Below are 15,843 nucleotides of genomic sequence, written 5' to 3'. Positions count from 1 at the left end.
GATGTAAACCTTTCATAACATAGCTTTTTCTAGTGCATACAAAATCTGAATATAGTCCAAAAAGCTGTACTGTTCTGGGGATTCTTCATGCAGTGAGTTCATAAAATAACTACAAGACATTAAGGAAGCAGTTGGCCATGAGGAAGTGTTTAGGATGACAGACATAGAAACTGAATATTTATGTGTGCATTAGGCCTCTAGCAATATCGTAGATGCAGGCATGCGGATGTGATGAAACAAGTTTGTTGTTTGGTTAGAATGCAAATAAAGGATTAGCTGGCCACTTCGTTATGAGAGAGGCATCCAGGAAGTTAAGAGAATGTGCAGTGCCAGGCAGTTAAGAGAGAGGGGGGCAATAGACAATTGTACAGAGCAAAAAGAAAGAAAAGGATATACAATCAGGACCAGAAATACTGGAACAAGGACAACTGTTTTGGCATTTGACCTCTACACCACCACACTGAAGTTGAAAGGAAACACACCCAGATGGGAGCGAAGTCAGGACTTTCAGCTGTAATTCAAGGGGGTTGACAAAAGTGGGGCACTGACCATTCAGGAAGTACAGCCAGTGGTATACACCCCCACCCAAGAGGGTGACCATAAACTAGGGCAGTGTTTCTCAACCTTAGCAACTTTAAGATGTGTGGACTTCAACTCCCAGAATTCCCCAATCCGCTGATCGCGGGTTACCAAATCTAGGGTGGCAAGACTCCAAATGACCATCAGATGGCCGTATAGGGTTATAGGCTTTTTTGTATCCCTCTCTAGTGTAATCTGGTGCTCGTTGGGATATTGGCAATCCATCTCCAGTAGCTTTATATAATCAGCAAATAAAAAAAATTAAAAAAGAGGAATACAGGTAGCCCTTTTGACAAACAGAGGGAAGGAGGAATGTTGTTGATGGGTCTCTTTCAAGAGAAATAAATGACATGTTACCTGTTCAGACAATGTCTTGTTGAAGTGTTAATTGTTCATAATCTTCTGACTGTATAAGAGAGAGAATGTAAGAACAGATACTTTAAGAGATAAGAAAGGAGGTAGCATCAACATAAAACCCACATTTCAATGTCAGAGCGGTCCCAAATGTATCGTTTTGAGGGGATGGCTGAGAGATTTTAAAATACAGTTATTTATCCCCAAAATAAATGTGGCAGTATAGGGCCACAAAAAAGATTTTGACAATAGAGATTATGACGCTTCCGATCAAATGAGCCCAGTTTTGCTGCAAAGGTAAAGATAGATCTTTTTGTCATTTTGCCTTTTTTTTCTGGCTCTTGAGATTGTGGGAAGGTTTGAAGAGGATTTTTTTTCTCTTTGACCTGGAAAGGCTGAACAAAGATAAAATAAAGAGATCTCTTCTACAAAATGGGTTAAATAATTGGCACATTCTTGAAATATCAACAGTGTGCTAACAACCCCCCCCCCCCACCTTGTCTGTAATTATAATCTTCTCTTCTGTGTCACACTTCCGTGCAGACGTTTACTGTTGTTAAGCCTTTTAAAATCAATAAACGGAAGCGCATGTAGGTCTGTATTGGATCTTAACCTGTGCATTATAGCACATTGTCATCTTTAAAGAAACATTGTAAGTAGGTCACAGTTATTCCCACTTTAGAAATGAGAGCAGATGCCGATTATGATCTTATCAGAAACACGCAACGTCTATACCTGAGCTAGTCTCCTGGGGCCATTTCTAATGTAGTTGTCCTCTGAACCCACCTAAGTTCTGGTGCCATATTTTTTGATATAACTTTATTAAGGTTCTGGTTCTGCTTCCAGGAGTTTAGTGTTAGCCATCAAAATACGAGAGAAAGCAGTCCAAGCTAAAAGTTCAAACCTATTCATTTATTTTTTAAAAAACAGAAAATATTAGCAGCAAAACTGAAGATTTGCCATTGATAATACTAGGCAACAGGATCATTGTTAGGTGTGTCCAGCCTAGCTTTAGGTTGCTCTATATCTTTATAGAAAGACAATATGAATTTTTCAAAAAAAGATTAGTTATTTTTAGTAGCTGTATATTGTGTGAATATCAGAAAGTTTTTAAATAAACCTGCCATATTTTTCACTGAAGGAAGTGAGCAAGCAAGAAATCCGCAAGCGAAAGACATTTTATTTAAATGTTTGCTATGTCTAGAGAATGAAAGGTGTCCTTGCTTTCTTTTGTTATTTAGTTTTCATCACCATGCTAGAGGTGAATTAAAAGATAGTCATGTGAGTGAAGGATAGCATCGTTCTCCTGTAGATCTGGCCAGCAGTTTTCGGACTAAAGCTACAAAAATAGCAATGATAGATAGATGAAAGTGGAAAGTAGATAGCAGAGTAAAATATTTTGTGATGTTAAAAGAGTAGCCTTGTTCTGAAATTCTTGCCTAGGAATTGCATTGAACAGGGGCAACATATTGGTGGTGGTGGGAACCCCTCAGTTCTTCATGCTCAGCGGGCTGCTAGAAGAGAGATGTCACCTTCAGTTCTCTTTTGGTGGTCCCCACCAGGCCAGAGAAAATGTTTTTGTGGGCTTAATGATCAGATTCTATAAACATGTTATTCTCTTTCTTGGTTAGGTGAGCCGCCCTCACCCAAGTGATCATCCTGTGCTGGTCATCTTCATGGTTGGTGGCGTAACAGTATCTGAAGTCCGAACGATAAAGGATCTTGTAGCGGCACACAAGCCTGGAGTAGAGGTATGGAACAGATGATAAAGTAGTAAATAATAAAATAGCTGGTATGAAAATGAGGACAATTGGTTTAGACTAGTGTTTCTCAAATTGGCAACTTTAAGATGTGTGGACTTCAACTCCCAGAATTCCCCAGCCAGAGGGGTTTAAGAAAGATTCAGGGCAATGCCACTCCATGTGGATGAGGAATGAGGAGATCTGAAGTGAAGTTATTTAGCAATATAGAAGAGACTATATTGCAAATTAGTTTCGTTGTGGGACTTTCAAGGAAGTTCTTTGAACTAGTGGTGCTCTCAAGCAAACCTTCATAGCAGAAGTTCAAAACCCTCTGAGATTAATAAAGCAGGTCCTGGGTTATCAGATTTGGAAGTGAAGTAATTCATGAAAGATCCTGAAAGGAAGGGTCTAAAATACATTAATGGTTTTGAACTCTTTGGAACTTGTTTGTCTGCCCTTAGGAACTTTATGAGCTGGACAGAGGTTGCTTGAGAAATCTAGTAAACAGCATGGCACTGTTTTTCAGGCTTCTGAGTGTGGATTGTTCAGCATTTTTCTTGTGTGAGGACCACTTTAGATATCTATAAACACTTCATATAAACACTTCTATATTTATGCAGAAAATATAGATATTTTCTGCATAAATCAGTGGCTCCAACTCTAAACCATCATAGAAAGGTGCTAAGAGTTTCCCATCTTTTTCCTCCAAATTCAATGCCGTCAGCAGCATTAGGAATTCAGATAGACACCATCCTTCCTTCCCACTTAAGCTCCCTTATTTCTTAAATTACATATACTTTACATATGGAATGCATCATAAAGCATGCTGCCCATTTTACTCACTTTACTTTTGCTAAGTAAAACTAGTGGAGCTGTTGCAGGAGGATCCACATAATGCTGAGTACCTACAGGCCTGGATTAAATGCCTTCTCTGTGTTAATGGCATTCTTGACTTCAGACCTCATTTAATTGTTCCTGAGATTTAAATGCCTTCTCTAGAAACACATTTTCATCTGATACCATGCTTTCTTTTTTTTCTTTTTCTTTTTTCTTTTTGCACTTAACCTCCCAATTATCTCCTTAGAGTAGTGAATCAACTTCTTTGCTGTCCAGGGCAGGCCTTGAATTTGTGGTACACTGATGGACAAGTTAATCCAGACTCCAAATGTATTACCATGGCTTGAAAGATAAGCAGAAGTTTAATGAGTGATGAGAGAGAAAATGGTGTAGCCAAGCTTTGGGCTTCCTATCTGAGAGGGATTGAGGTTTGACAAGGAATGACGCTGAATTGGCTGTTGCCTTGCTTGGGCTTGACCCTGGTGGTGATGGGTCAGCCTATGAGAAAAAGAATTCAGAACTCACTCGGTGGCTTTTGCCATCACATTTCCTCTGTACAAAGCTGTTACACTAGAGGCTAAAGAGCTTTAGAATGGGAGAGAAGAAGAATTCTGAAGTTTGTTATTTAAAACAAAAATAAATAAATATTTGCTGGGCCTTTTAGGCAAAAATAGTTTCAAAGTTGCCTGGATTTAAGCTGCGTTTCTCTAGGTCTCTAAGTATTTACATCCTGTTCAAGATGATGTTTTCAAAAAGCTAGGCGTTTTAAATATGAAGCAAAAAAGTTTATTATTAAGCAAAAAAAGTTTATTATTTATTTATATACAATACGGCTGCCCATCTTAACATATGAACTCTGGGCAGCTAACAATAATCAACAAAAACAATATAATGAAATCTCAATAATTCAGGCAAAAAAAATGAACTAACATAGTCATAATACAGGTAGTCCTTGGATTACTACAGCAGTTGGGACTGGAATTGCCATTGCTAAGCGATGTAGTCATAATGTGTGGTGTGATATGACCTTGTTGCTTAGCAACAGCAATTCCGGCAGTCCCAGTTGCCATTGTTAAATGAGGACCACGCGGGTTGTTAAGCAAGGACCTAACATCACCACGATTTATGACTTCCTGCCGGGTTCCCATTGACTTTGCTTGTGGGAAGCCAGTATGGAACATTGGAAGCTGTGACTGCAGGGATGCTGCAATGGCTGGAACTCCAAGGACCAGTCATAAGTCCCCCTTGTTCAGCCAGGTTTTCACAGCCTTCCAGAAGGCTTAGATGTTGTGTCCCACAATTAAGGCCAATGTCCCTTTAAACAGGAATTGGATTAAAGATATAAAACTGAAGTATTTTTAGCAAGAACTGAAACAGTTGTTGATAGATATAGATCACTTCCAATGTCTGACTGGAATGCAAGCAAATTATAACTAGCTGTAGAGACATAGAACTTAACAGTAATTCACATGATAGATCTGGATTCATGCTGATAATGTAAATGAACCATGTTTGTGACACAACTTTTTTAAAGGGATGAACACAATTCTTGTTGGTATTTCAGAGACAGAAAGAGTCAGCCTACAAAAATGGAAGTTATAATCTGATGATTATAGTAATAACTACAATGAGTTATAAATACATGAGAATATATTATATCTGTTGTGCCTTAGAACATTAAACACATCTGAATATTAATGTTAAAACTAATCAATAGACCAATGAAAATATTAGTTGATTAGTTGGTGTGACAAATTTTAATCAGAGAAATAACGGTACATTTTCATTTTTAGTTTTACATGTTGCTATGCTATTTCATATATTACTGTGATGAAAAATATTAAGTGTGGCTTTACTTTCTAGCAGCGAATGGGAGCTTCTGATTATTAATTCATGCATTTCTCAGGAATTATACTGAGATTTGATAATATTCAAAGTTTAATCAATTAAAAAGGAGGTCTTCAATCAACTAAAGTGCGTAATAGCTTGATAGCCTTACTGCATATATAAACAAAATCTTGATCATGAGTCTTTGAGCTCCGTATAAAGTATTACTTGATAACACTTGTCAAGGCAGAAGCCCTAATGCCAGGATCAGCCTGTGACAGATATTCCTCCCGGGGGTTCTGGATGGGGGAATGTGATGGCCCCTCTTTCTCAGTAGTGAATTGCCTAAATAATGGAACAGGTTGGAGCTGAAGAGAAGCAACAGCTGTCCAAGACCACCAGAAGCCTGTACTGCAGTGTTAGTATCTCTGTATGAAGGCTAAGCTAGATGAAGGCTCAGAGATGTCTAGTCTCAACATACATAGGCATCTATCTGGTATAAGCCATGATGGTCCCTCCCATTAATGTCAGTCACTGGCAGCCCTACAAGGCAGACCAAATCAAGAAACAAACACTGCATAGGTCTACAACTACCTTTACTGGAATGGCTATAGTAACAGAATCTTGAAAGTCTGAATGTTTTTCCCCTCTTCCCTCTTTTATTTTCATGTGAATTAAAGGGCACCCATCTTAGACATTTTTGTAAATCTCTATTTTTGTATGGGCTTAAGCCCTGTTTATTTGTTCATTGCCTTGGTAACAGATCTTCTCTCTCTCCATCAAGGCTATCCTCTATACTCTCTGCGGTCACAACTGATGCAAATTACATCATTTTTGTCATGCGTGCCCTGATGTTATGGCACACATGACTTCACTTGCATCACCTTTCATCCTCCTGTGTATGCTCGTGCCAGCACATTAGGAGGACATCAAATTGGCAGAGGCTCCCCTGGGATTTCTTTTTTTTACCAGTAGCAAGGATGGCATAGGAGATCACAAAGTGAATTTTCTTACTCAGATTCTACAACACTGAAAGCATATTAGAGAAGCAACATTGGCTTCCATCCGAATAGGAAAAGGCCGACATTGGCTGCCATCCACTGAGCACATGATGGGGAAAAACTGTAAGGGTAATCCATTAAAAAATAATAATAATAAACATCAACCCCTACCACTAACTTAGTGAATTATAGGGCAACTGCACAATGCTGATGATTGAAATGCTTCCACTAGTAGAAAGCTCACCTATAAATTGTATGCTGAGGACATAACCATCTTAGTTAGGCTGTATTTGCTCACAGAACCACACGTCTTTATCACTGAGAGTTGCCGTCACTAGTGGAGGTGGCAAAAGTTGGTCATCCTAACCATATATGTATATATCTTGCTTTCCAGGTAATTGTTCTCTCTACAACTCTCCTGACACCACTTAACATTCTGGAGCTGCTTTTTGCAACAGACCGTCTCAAGCCAGACATTGGTATCTGAAGTTGTCAAAGCAGGCATCTGGCCCAACTTGCGGAAAATACCCAAACCTCTCGCCTTCTGGCTTTCAAGACCATTCCTCTAAAACAGAAAGGCTCTGAAATTGCCCATAATGTTAATCTCAGGAGTAATTTTAAAATGGGAAACAAATAATGAGCTCACTTTTTGTGAAGAAAAGTACCTATCTTAGCAGATTGCTTCAAAGTCATTTCTTCAGGGATGTCAAACTGACCTTCCTCTCCCTGCTGAAATCCTTTACCTCCAGCTTATTAGCAGTGATGGTTGTTGCTGGCAGCTGCAGAGCATTACTGTACCATTGCCTGTAACAGCTTCAGAGAACAGTGTAGAACCATCAAGAAGGCCTCCATTTTTAGACTAAGCCTTAGCTGCATTTTCTTGAGCACCATTGTTCACAGCTTTTCTTTAGCAAGGGAGATAAAAGATGCCACTAGAAAAAGACATGATTCTATATGAGTGACAGATTTGATCTGAAATGTCCTGTATCTCTGGGAGGATCTATACTTCTTGACAAATTGTTATGGAGGTGGGAACAATGCTAATATTGGCAAGATTCAGCTGCATCCGCAGGGGTGTGTTAAAAAAGCAAAATGATGGTTGTGAATTTGCAATCCAAGCATTGCCCCTTTGTAAGTGCACAGGTAGGAAAGGGGTAGGACTTCAGTTGTGTTGTTGTTACTGCCATCTTGCCTTTTTTGATCCCCCTCAAGTCCACACTGGCTAGATTATATATTAATAGCCTAGTTACAAGGCAAAAGTCATCTCTGTGGGAAGGATCAAGAGGTGGGAATTTGAAGCTAAGTGGTTTTCCCCAAGATCTCCATTTTCCATTCCTCTAACATAAAATCACTGTCCTGTTCCCCTTCAACAGCGTGAAATATGTGACTCGCAACACCATTGGATTCCCACTTCCACCAGTCTCAGTCATCAAAGACAGCACTCCAAATTTGTCTGAGGTGCTGCAAGTTCTCTAACCCTTATTTTGAACTCGGTGCTCCATAAAAGTAAAGCCAAACTCTTCGATAAATAGCTGGTGCATTCATGTATTCCAAAATTATCCTGGGCCAGAGTACCAAAAATGTGTGAAATTGCTTCAGAAATAATCTAAAGAGAACGTCCGTATCATTGTCATGCAGGCCCCGTATTATAGCATTCCAGGAGGGAGGAATGTATACAGTCATGGTATGGCATCTCCTAGCATTTCCATCTTCAGCTCCAACTCTTCACTTAAAACTCAGGGTGTCAGGGAGAAGATGTTTGCCTAATGTTTCTGACGTGTTTTCTGTATGAAGAGTCTGATGGCATTTATTGGATAGAGCCTGCCCCATGTAGGATATTCAGAGAAGGATCCGCAGGGGAAATGTTGTCGTCCATTTCTTTAACATCACATACACCGACAAGACTCACACACACACTCACACAGTCTTTACGTGTTTAATGCCAAGGGCATGGCTAATGTTTTTCTTCCAGTTCATTTTCTGAATACTGCATGATTTAAGATCAGGGAGCAGTGCCTAAAATGTCAAGCCAATTTGTGACATGGTTTTTCTGATTTTGCTTCATCAGCCCTTGACTCTTTGTTTTCATAGTACTAGAATATAGCTAGATGCTGCCTTCTTCGATGTAACCAAATCCAGCAGTTTTGTCTGATAACGTTTTCCAAGGATGCGGATTCAGGTCTGCCCCAGTCTAGCAGATGCAGAATAGCCCTTTTTAAAAGACTCTTCATTTCATGGCCCCTGCTGAAGATCATCTAAATTGGGCTGCAGTCTGAGACTTCAGCAAACAGAAGGCAAGACAGCCAGTTTATGGAACATGCTTTGTAGAAAAAGGGCAAACTTCTGAGCATTTACTTATGATCATAATCAATGGATGAGCTGACAAGCCAGATTGATCTGCTATTTAATTGAAGCACTTAGAGGGGAAATACAGTCCCCATGGTTACCAGGCCAGAACTGTCACACTGCACTTATGGGCTAAATTCTCTATTAAATGAGGGATACCGGTATGGGCTTCCTCTCTCGTATACGTAACAATGGGAATGCGGGCTCAAAACTGGGAGTGCACAGCGAGGGCGGAATTACGTGGATGTTGTACTTAGCAGAAAGGTTGCACTGCACTCCATTAATGCAAAATTCCACACAGTGGTCACTTGCCATCTTTTATTGCCTTCATCAAAGTAGAAATGGATTTAGCCACCAGTTCAGAATTGTCCAAGCAGGGGAAGGTGTCAAAAAGCCAAAATGGCAACAAATGTTAAAAAGGGGGCAGACTTTGTCCATGCAGTCATGCCTGCTATCTTGACTTTTTTGCCACGCCCACATGGATGCCCTTGCATCCAGCTGTAGGTCTTGCTGCACAATGGAAGCAGAGCCTAACAACAAGGGAGGGTCTCTCCTTTCCTTGGGTACTACACCTACTGAGGATGCTCTGATGTTTTGGCTATGTTGTGCTAGATGGACTTTTTTGGGAGTTGTGGCAAAATAGCAATGCCCATGGGTACTTCTTTTGGCAGTGATGGGAGTGACCAGAGCCAGGGTGCAGTCAGAAAAGCATTTGAGAAGCAGGTGGCTTTGTACAGCTGTGCAACTGTTGGTAGTATAGAAATGTATACTTGCAAGACAGAAGGGGTTGCTGGCTGGGTGTGTAGCATTCTTGAAATCAGTGAACCTGCATCCCTGCATGATCCATTTGCCCCCCACCCCCGTAACGCTTGTTGTTTCCATGCTTCACAGACAATAGAAATCTTCCCATTTTTCCTATTCGCGCTGCCCAGAAACTGGATAGAAAAATACAACACATTCTTGAGAAAACATTGTTTAATTTAATGATGAAACAAAATACAGACATTGTATCCTGGTAATGTTGCCAACAACATAAAATAAATAAGTTACAGCTTAAGGGGAAAGCACAGTGTTGCTTTTTGTTAAACTGCATCAGTGTCATGTTTGCATCTCTTATTTTAAATGTGGTTTGCTTTATGGGACAAGCCTGATGGTTCAGCATTTGGCAAATTAATCACAAAAGGCAGATTTATGTAACAGTTGAAATGTCCCATGTGCCCTAGCTAGACATTCGGCTCAGCCACGAAAGACCTGCTCCCCACGCAGCAGAAAAAAGAAGTGAGTTGAAACAGTGTGAAGTCCAATCCATATTCAGGTCAGTTAATATGGATTGATCTGAAAGTAAACTCAGCATTGCATCAGATGACTGACCATCTTCAGAGTATCTCAAAACAGTAAACTTTATGCAGTTGTAAAAATTACACTGAATATTTGTGGCACAGCATGTCTCATCACAATCAGAGTCCCTTAATAATGCCCAGACGGTTTACACCAAAGACTGTTACTGCTCTATAGGAACAGAGATACTTGTACCTCGTGAACTAAAGAAAGAAATCAAAGGCTAGTGAGGTTTGTAAAAGAAAGCAGTCTTAATTCAATTGCGTAAGAATATATGTTTCCAATTAAAAAGGTGGCACTCTGAGTACTTTTCCCTATCTTCTTCTACAATTAAAGTGACAGGATAGCAAATACTAAGCTATCCTAATTCCATCACAGAATATGGCAACGTTTCGGACATAGTCAAACGTTCTGCTTTCAGCATAAAAGTACGTGATGTATCCTTTCTTTAGGAACTTACTCAAGTTTTTGCTGGAGTTCCTCCATTACACAATGCTTTATACTCACAACTATTCATATATCCCCTGAACACATACACTCTCTCTCTCTCGGATCGTGCTTCAGTTGCCGTGGTGTCCCCAGAAGGTTCCACAGTTGGAACTAATGGACTGTCCACTGAAAAGAGGCAGCAGGAAAACCCTTCTTCCATCTCTCAGACAGAGGTGACCGTTCTCACTTTGGCAGACAAGGCTTGCTTAAACCTTCTCTTCAGGTCTTGCATGTTGGGCGACTTTGGCCTTGAAATGAGAGAACTTCTCCGCTTCTCCGGGGTGCCACTGGTTTGTCGCTTACTGACTTCTTTGCACAAGCTGTGGAAGGCACAGAAGACCTCTTTGTAGTTCTCACTGACAGACACTTCGTAGAAATTACAGCCCAACATGCTGGCCAGCTGAAGTCCATGTTGAGGTTCCACCTCTTTAATATGGAGCAAGTCTGCCTTGTTGGCTACAATGACCACAGGCACTCGATTTCCCGGGTGCACCTGCCGTATGTGCTGGTGGAAGCAGCCAAGGAGTTCATAACTTTTATAATCTGTAATCGAAAAGACGACTACAACTGCATCCGCCCAGCGAAGGCACTTGTTCAGCTGTTCATTACAATGCAGGCTATGTCTCTGCATCTGTAAAAGAAAAAAAAGGGGGGGGGGAGAATGAGAAAATTATTTGGCTGCAAAGGATGAAATGAAGGCAGCGGAGCTTTGGGGCACAGCCCCTATTGAATTTTACTTATGAGTTTACACTGTCCCTGCTCATTATCCCACTCCCAAGTTTAATCTCTCTCCTTTCTGTTGCTTGGACAAACAAAAACTCAGGCTAAACTAAGTTATTCCAAAGTTTGCCATATTCAGGTGGAAAACTGACCCACATCACTTTATGTAAAGTAAAATAATTTGTGGTGCCAAAGAATGGGAAATTAACTGGCTAGACAGCACGTCGGGAATGGAGGGGGAAGAGAATAAAGGTATGAGCTGGAAACAGTTGGAGACTTGCCCAGTTCAAAAAGGCAAATTTTGACCTTACACATGTCTATCGGTTTAAACTCTCCATAATATAAAATCCACTCCAAAGTAATTTTAATGAGTACAGCTGCTGGTGCTGTGACTTTTTGTTTCAATTATGTGCCTATTAAACCAAACTTGATTGGGCTGCAGCAATAAAATATGAAAATATTTCTAGTGCACTTTGCTAGGGAAATAAAAACAAAATGTTTCTTAATTTGCCAAGAAACATCTCTGTACCCATTAGCAGCATTTCTGTTTTATTTAGAAAGGCAGCCTCCTTAAACAAGAGTGCTGCATTTTCAAGTGGACAAAAGTTTAATTGAAATGGTGGGTTGTTTTCTTTTACTGTCAGGAGACTATATACAGTCCATTTATCAAGCATTGACTGTTTACAACCATTCCTAGCACAAAAAGAATTTTCAATGACTCCACTGCCTAAAGCTGGCCTGCTTTTCAGCAAACATGTACAACCCTGGTCTTGAAAGTGAGTAACAATGAGGCTCCCTTTTAAATTATGGAATGCAAGGGAAAGCACTCACCTGTACTCCAGGTGTATCTTGTACTTGAATTGCAAACACCTCTCCATCAATTTCAATCTGTCTGCTGTACAGATTACCTAGCAACAGAAATGCACTCCATTATACTAAAGTCAGAGATGGCATTCTAACATAGGGTTTACAAAACTAAAAACACCTCTTTAAAAAAACTGGCAGTGAATAGATTTGCCATTTCTTACTTTGAAATTGGGGTGGGGGAAACCATTCTAACTTTATTAGACACACAGTTCCATTACAGAAAATAATTAGCAGCATAATCCTAGGCATCTTATTTAGTCATTCAGTGGGACTAAATTCCAGGTGAGTATGCATAACTTTATGTGCAAAGTTACAGGTAAAGCCAGGTGCAAGAGAATTTATTGAGCTGCCTGGGCCCTTTGTACAGGGCAATGTTTCCCAACCTTGGCAACTTTAAGACATGTGGACTTCATCTCCCAGAATTCCCCAACTGGCTGGGGAATTCTGGGCGATGAAATCCACACACCTTAAAGTTGCCAAGGTTGAGAATCGCTGGTACAGGGTAACAGGGCCCCTTGCAGCTAAAAGTAAATTTATTGAACAATTATACTGTACCAGGAGAATTAAGCATGTGTTTAGAATTTTCTTCCACAAGAATAAATAAGGATTGTAAAGGGCTGCACTTTGGTTGCCATGCTTCTACTTCGATGATGCAGGCTTTTATCTGCCAGTAAAATCTCTTCCATCCCATCAGCTATAAGAAAACCTTCAATTTTATTAATTTCCCACCTATATCACATATAGTTTTCTTCTTCTTTTGCCTTGGCTGCCAGGAAGTGGCTTATTTAGTTATGATCAAGACAAGGTTGCCATGGCATCAGCGGGTGGACACATCTCAGGTTTTGGCAAAACTATAGACTGGATTGGTTACTCTGGATGTTTAACTGCTTCACTTAAGCTTACGTTGTTGTGTTATTTGCGAGAAAGTGTGGAAAATCACATCTCTGCTTTTTAGCACTTTACAGTAGAAATCCAGTGGTGAAATTTGCTCTAATACAAACACGTTTTGCTGCAATTAGATCTATTTCTCTATTTCTAGTATTTTTAGCTTACTGGTACTACTGGATCAAATGTTCATGGGATACGCCTGTGTGCATAATTAGTGAATGAATGCTACCAGGGGTGTCCACTGGGCATGGTCAAAAAATCAAGGTGGAGGCCACAACAGTGCGATAGGAGCTCCACCTGTTTTGCCTGCAGAGTTTCAGTCACATGGTTGTGCTCACCACCTTGATTTTTCTGACCAGACCTTCTGAATGCTAATTAATCAGTATTTCCAGGGAGGAAGTCAGCTGCACCTTCCTGGTAGCAAAAGCTGAATTTGAGACTCCATCAGAAATATTGCTCCCGCCTCTGCCATGTATTGAAAGCTGCTTTTTCATTTGGTTTAATCTGCATTAGAGAGAATTACTCCCCAACACCTGCCATCAATTTACTTTCCTGCAGTTTCCTTTGCTTGTCTGCCTTTTCAGGAGAATAACCACTTTAGAGTTCAGTCCAAAGCCTATTTGCATAAGTACCTTGATTATACATAAAGATAGGAGCGGAACTGAGTGTTAGAGCTTAAAGCCACATCCTTTAACTTGGAATGCATTTCATGATGCTGATGCCTGTGGGTGGCAGAAGCCAAGGAAAAGATTTCAAAAGTCAAAGCGTGTGAGGGATTTGAGCCCCAGCTCGGGTGAAATGAGCCCAAAAATAGCAGAGGGCTTTTGTTCAAAGGCAGATTATCAATGACTGGTGTAAAGTAAGGCTGTGTATGAAATCTCTTTGTTCTCTTGCTAAAATGATGAATGCCCCCCTCCAACAGTGAGCACATTCACTGAGCTTGCAGGATTTCAAAGCCAGTTTGCCAAATGATGTTCTATTGGCTCATTGCATTGTAGTATTTAGCTTTCTGGAAGCAAAATGCTAAAGACTTTATTCCCAGGGATGAAAATACATTGTAATGCACTGCCTGAGAATACTGTTGAGGGAAAGCTATTATTTCGGACCATTTCTTACCTGCATTGCGTTCATAGTCTCCAATGAATCGCTTAGTGAGAAATCTCACTACGAGGGCTGTAATTAACAAAAAGATGCCATTTATCAAGAGGAGAGAAAAAGTCATCTCTATTTTAAGGCTCATTAAACCCCACTGCTGTCTGCCGCCCCAGTCCAAGAGAGGGTGTGTGTCTGGAAAGAGCCGCTTTGCTAACAGTAAGCAACAGATAGCAGATCAGTAGCCCAAGGGAATTCGGCACTTCTCCTTCAAGGAAAAATGCCTGGAAGCCAGGGTAGTGGCTGCAGGGTAAATAGATCAATGAAGGTAGAGGTAAATCTAAACTAGTTCCTTCCAGCTTTCTCCTTAAACCTCTAGGCCAGTGTTTCTCAACCTTGGCAACTTTAAGATGTGCGGACTTCAACTTCCAGAATTCTGGGAGTTGAAGTCCGCACATCTTAAAGCTGCCAAGGTTGAGAAACACTGCTCTAGGCTTAGATGACTGGGGTGCAGTTTGCTTCTGTCCCTCACCCAACTCTTAAAAACCCAGTAAGAATCAGCCTAACAACTCTAATAGAAGTGTGCCTAGAGTGAATGTGTACCTATCATCCTCTTTATTTGGGGGGGGGGGGGGATGTCAATTTTTTTCGGGCTTTGTGCCTTTCGGTGTCCATCCCCAATCTGGCAGCAGGTGCGTGTGGAACAGCGGTAGGATGCTACAGCCGTCTTCTTCTATTCAAATTGATATTAATTCAAATTACCATATAGCGCCCCCCCGTTTTGGAAATGAAATGCAGAGCGGGGGTGCCTGTTCGCTCCCTTTTCACTCTGAAGGGCGCTTTCTGCTGGAGGAGGAATCTCCTTCGCGAGCCACCGAAGTCGGCGTGAAAGGGGCCTAGTGAGGGGCTTCCGTCCCCCAAAGCAAAAAAAAAAAAGCTCCCTCCCCCACCAGCCGCCCACAACACTTACCGGTCTTGCCCACCCCGCTGGCGCCCACCACAGCGATCTTGATGAGGCGGGGGCGGCCGGAGGCGCAGATCTCTCCGCTGCTGGCGTTCTCTGCCTGGGGGTACTCGGCGATCGTCCCCATGTTCTGGATCAGGCGCATCGCAGCTGCTCCGGGGAAGGCGTGCAGAGCTTCAGGAATGCCGCCGGGAACGAGAAAAGCCGAGGGGAACCGAGGCGGTAGGCTCAGAAGCGCCGCCGCGAGTCGCCGACCGTGGCCAGCGGCTGCTATGCCCAGCCTCGCCTCTCCAGCACCTTTTTCTCCTCCTCCTCCCCCCACACACAGTTCCCGGGAAAAGCTCCGCCCCGCCTCTTTCCTCCTCCGCACAACCAATGGAGTGCAGCTGCCACGCACCGGCCGCCCCTCCACCCCACTTTTGGCCCCGCCTTTCGGCTCGCCTGGGCGTGCGTTAGTGCCCAGGTTTCGGTGTACGCGTGCGGTGCGGCTCCGTTGAATGGGGGCTCAGTGTGAGGGTCCCCACGTGATTGCTTTCCTTCCCCCCCCCCGTTCCTGCTGCCCCTTAAGCCGTCCCCACTTCCGTGCCCGTTAAATGGGACTTCTAACCAAGACTGCACCTGATTCCTAGCCGTGATGCGTGTACTTAAATCACTTAGCGCAGGATGAAATCAGTAAGAACACCGCCATCTGTTTCTGCCGTGGGCAACGTGAATCGTAGTTCCTGGGTGGGCAGGAAAGTTTTACCCAATCTTGGGCTCTTTGGATGCATGTTCACAATGTACCTTCTGCCATTTTCAT

The 15,843-nt window shown here is 41.8% G+C and overlaps 2 protein-coding genes across 2 annotated transcripts in view; one reads left to right on the top strand and one right to left on the bottom strand.

Annotated features, from left to right (window-relative positions):
* Positions 1–9,743, top strand: part of SCFD2 (sec1 family domain containing 2) — a 185,533-nt gene extending 175,790 nt beyond the window's left edge. The window contains exons 8-9 of the mRNA XM_063310572.1: positions 2,565–2,684; positions 6,735–9,743. Coding sequence (XP_063166642.1) covers positions 2,565–2,684; positions 6,735–6,827 — 213 coding nt within the window. The 3' untranslated portion in view covers positions 6,828–9,743. The remainder of the gene's footprint in view (positions 1–2,564; positions 2,685–6,734) is intronic.
* RASL11B (RAS like family 11 member B) lies at positions 9,644–15,323 on the bottom strand. The gene is made up of 4 exons (XM_063310569.1): positions 15,051–15,323; positions 14,105–14,161; positions 12,065–12,141; positions 9,644–11,144 (listed from the first exon to the last, which is right to left on the bottom strand). Exons 1-4 carry the CDS (start codon positions 15,187–15,189, stop codon positions 10,677–10,679), a joined length of 741 nt encoding a protein of 246 aa, XP_063166639.1. The 5' UTR covers positions 15,190–15,323; the 3' UTR covers positions 9,644–10,676.
* Positions 15,324–15,843: the final 520 nt, after the last annotated feature.

This window comes from Candoia aspera, chromosome 8, assembly GCF_035149785.1.
Source record: "Candoia aspera isolate rCanAsp1 chromosome 8, rCanAsp1.hap2, whole genome shotgun sequence".
NCBI lineage: Eukaryota > Metazoa > Chordata > Lepidosauria > Squamata > Boidae > Candoia > Candoia aspera.
This window is presented reverse-complemented; position numbering and strand designations above follow the sequence as displayed.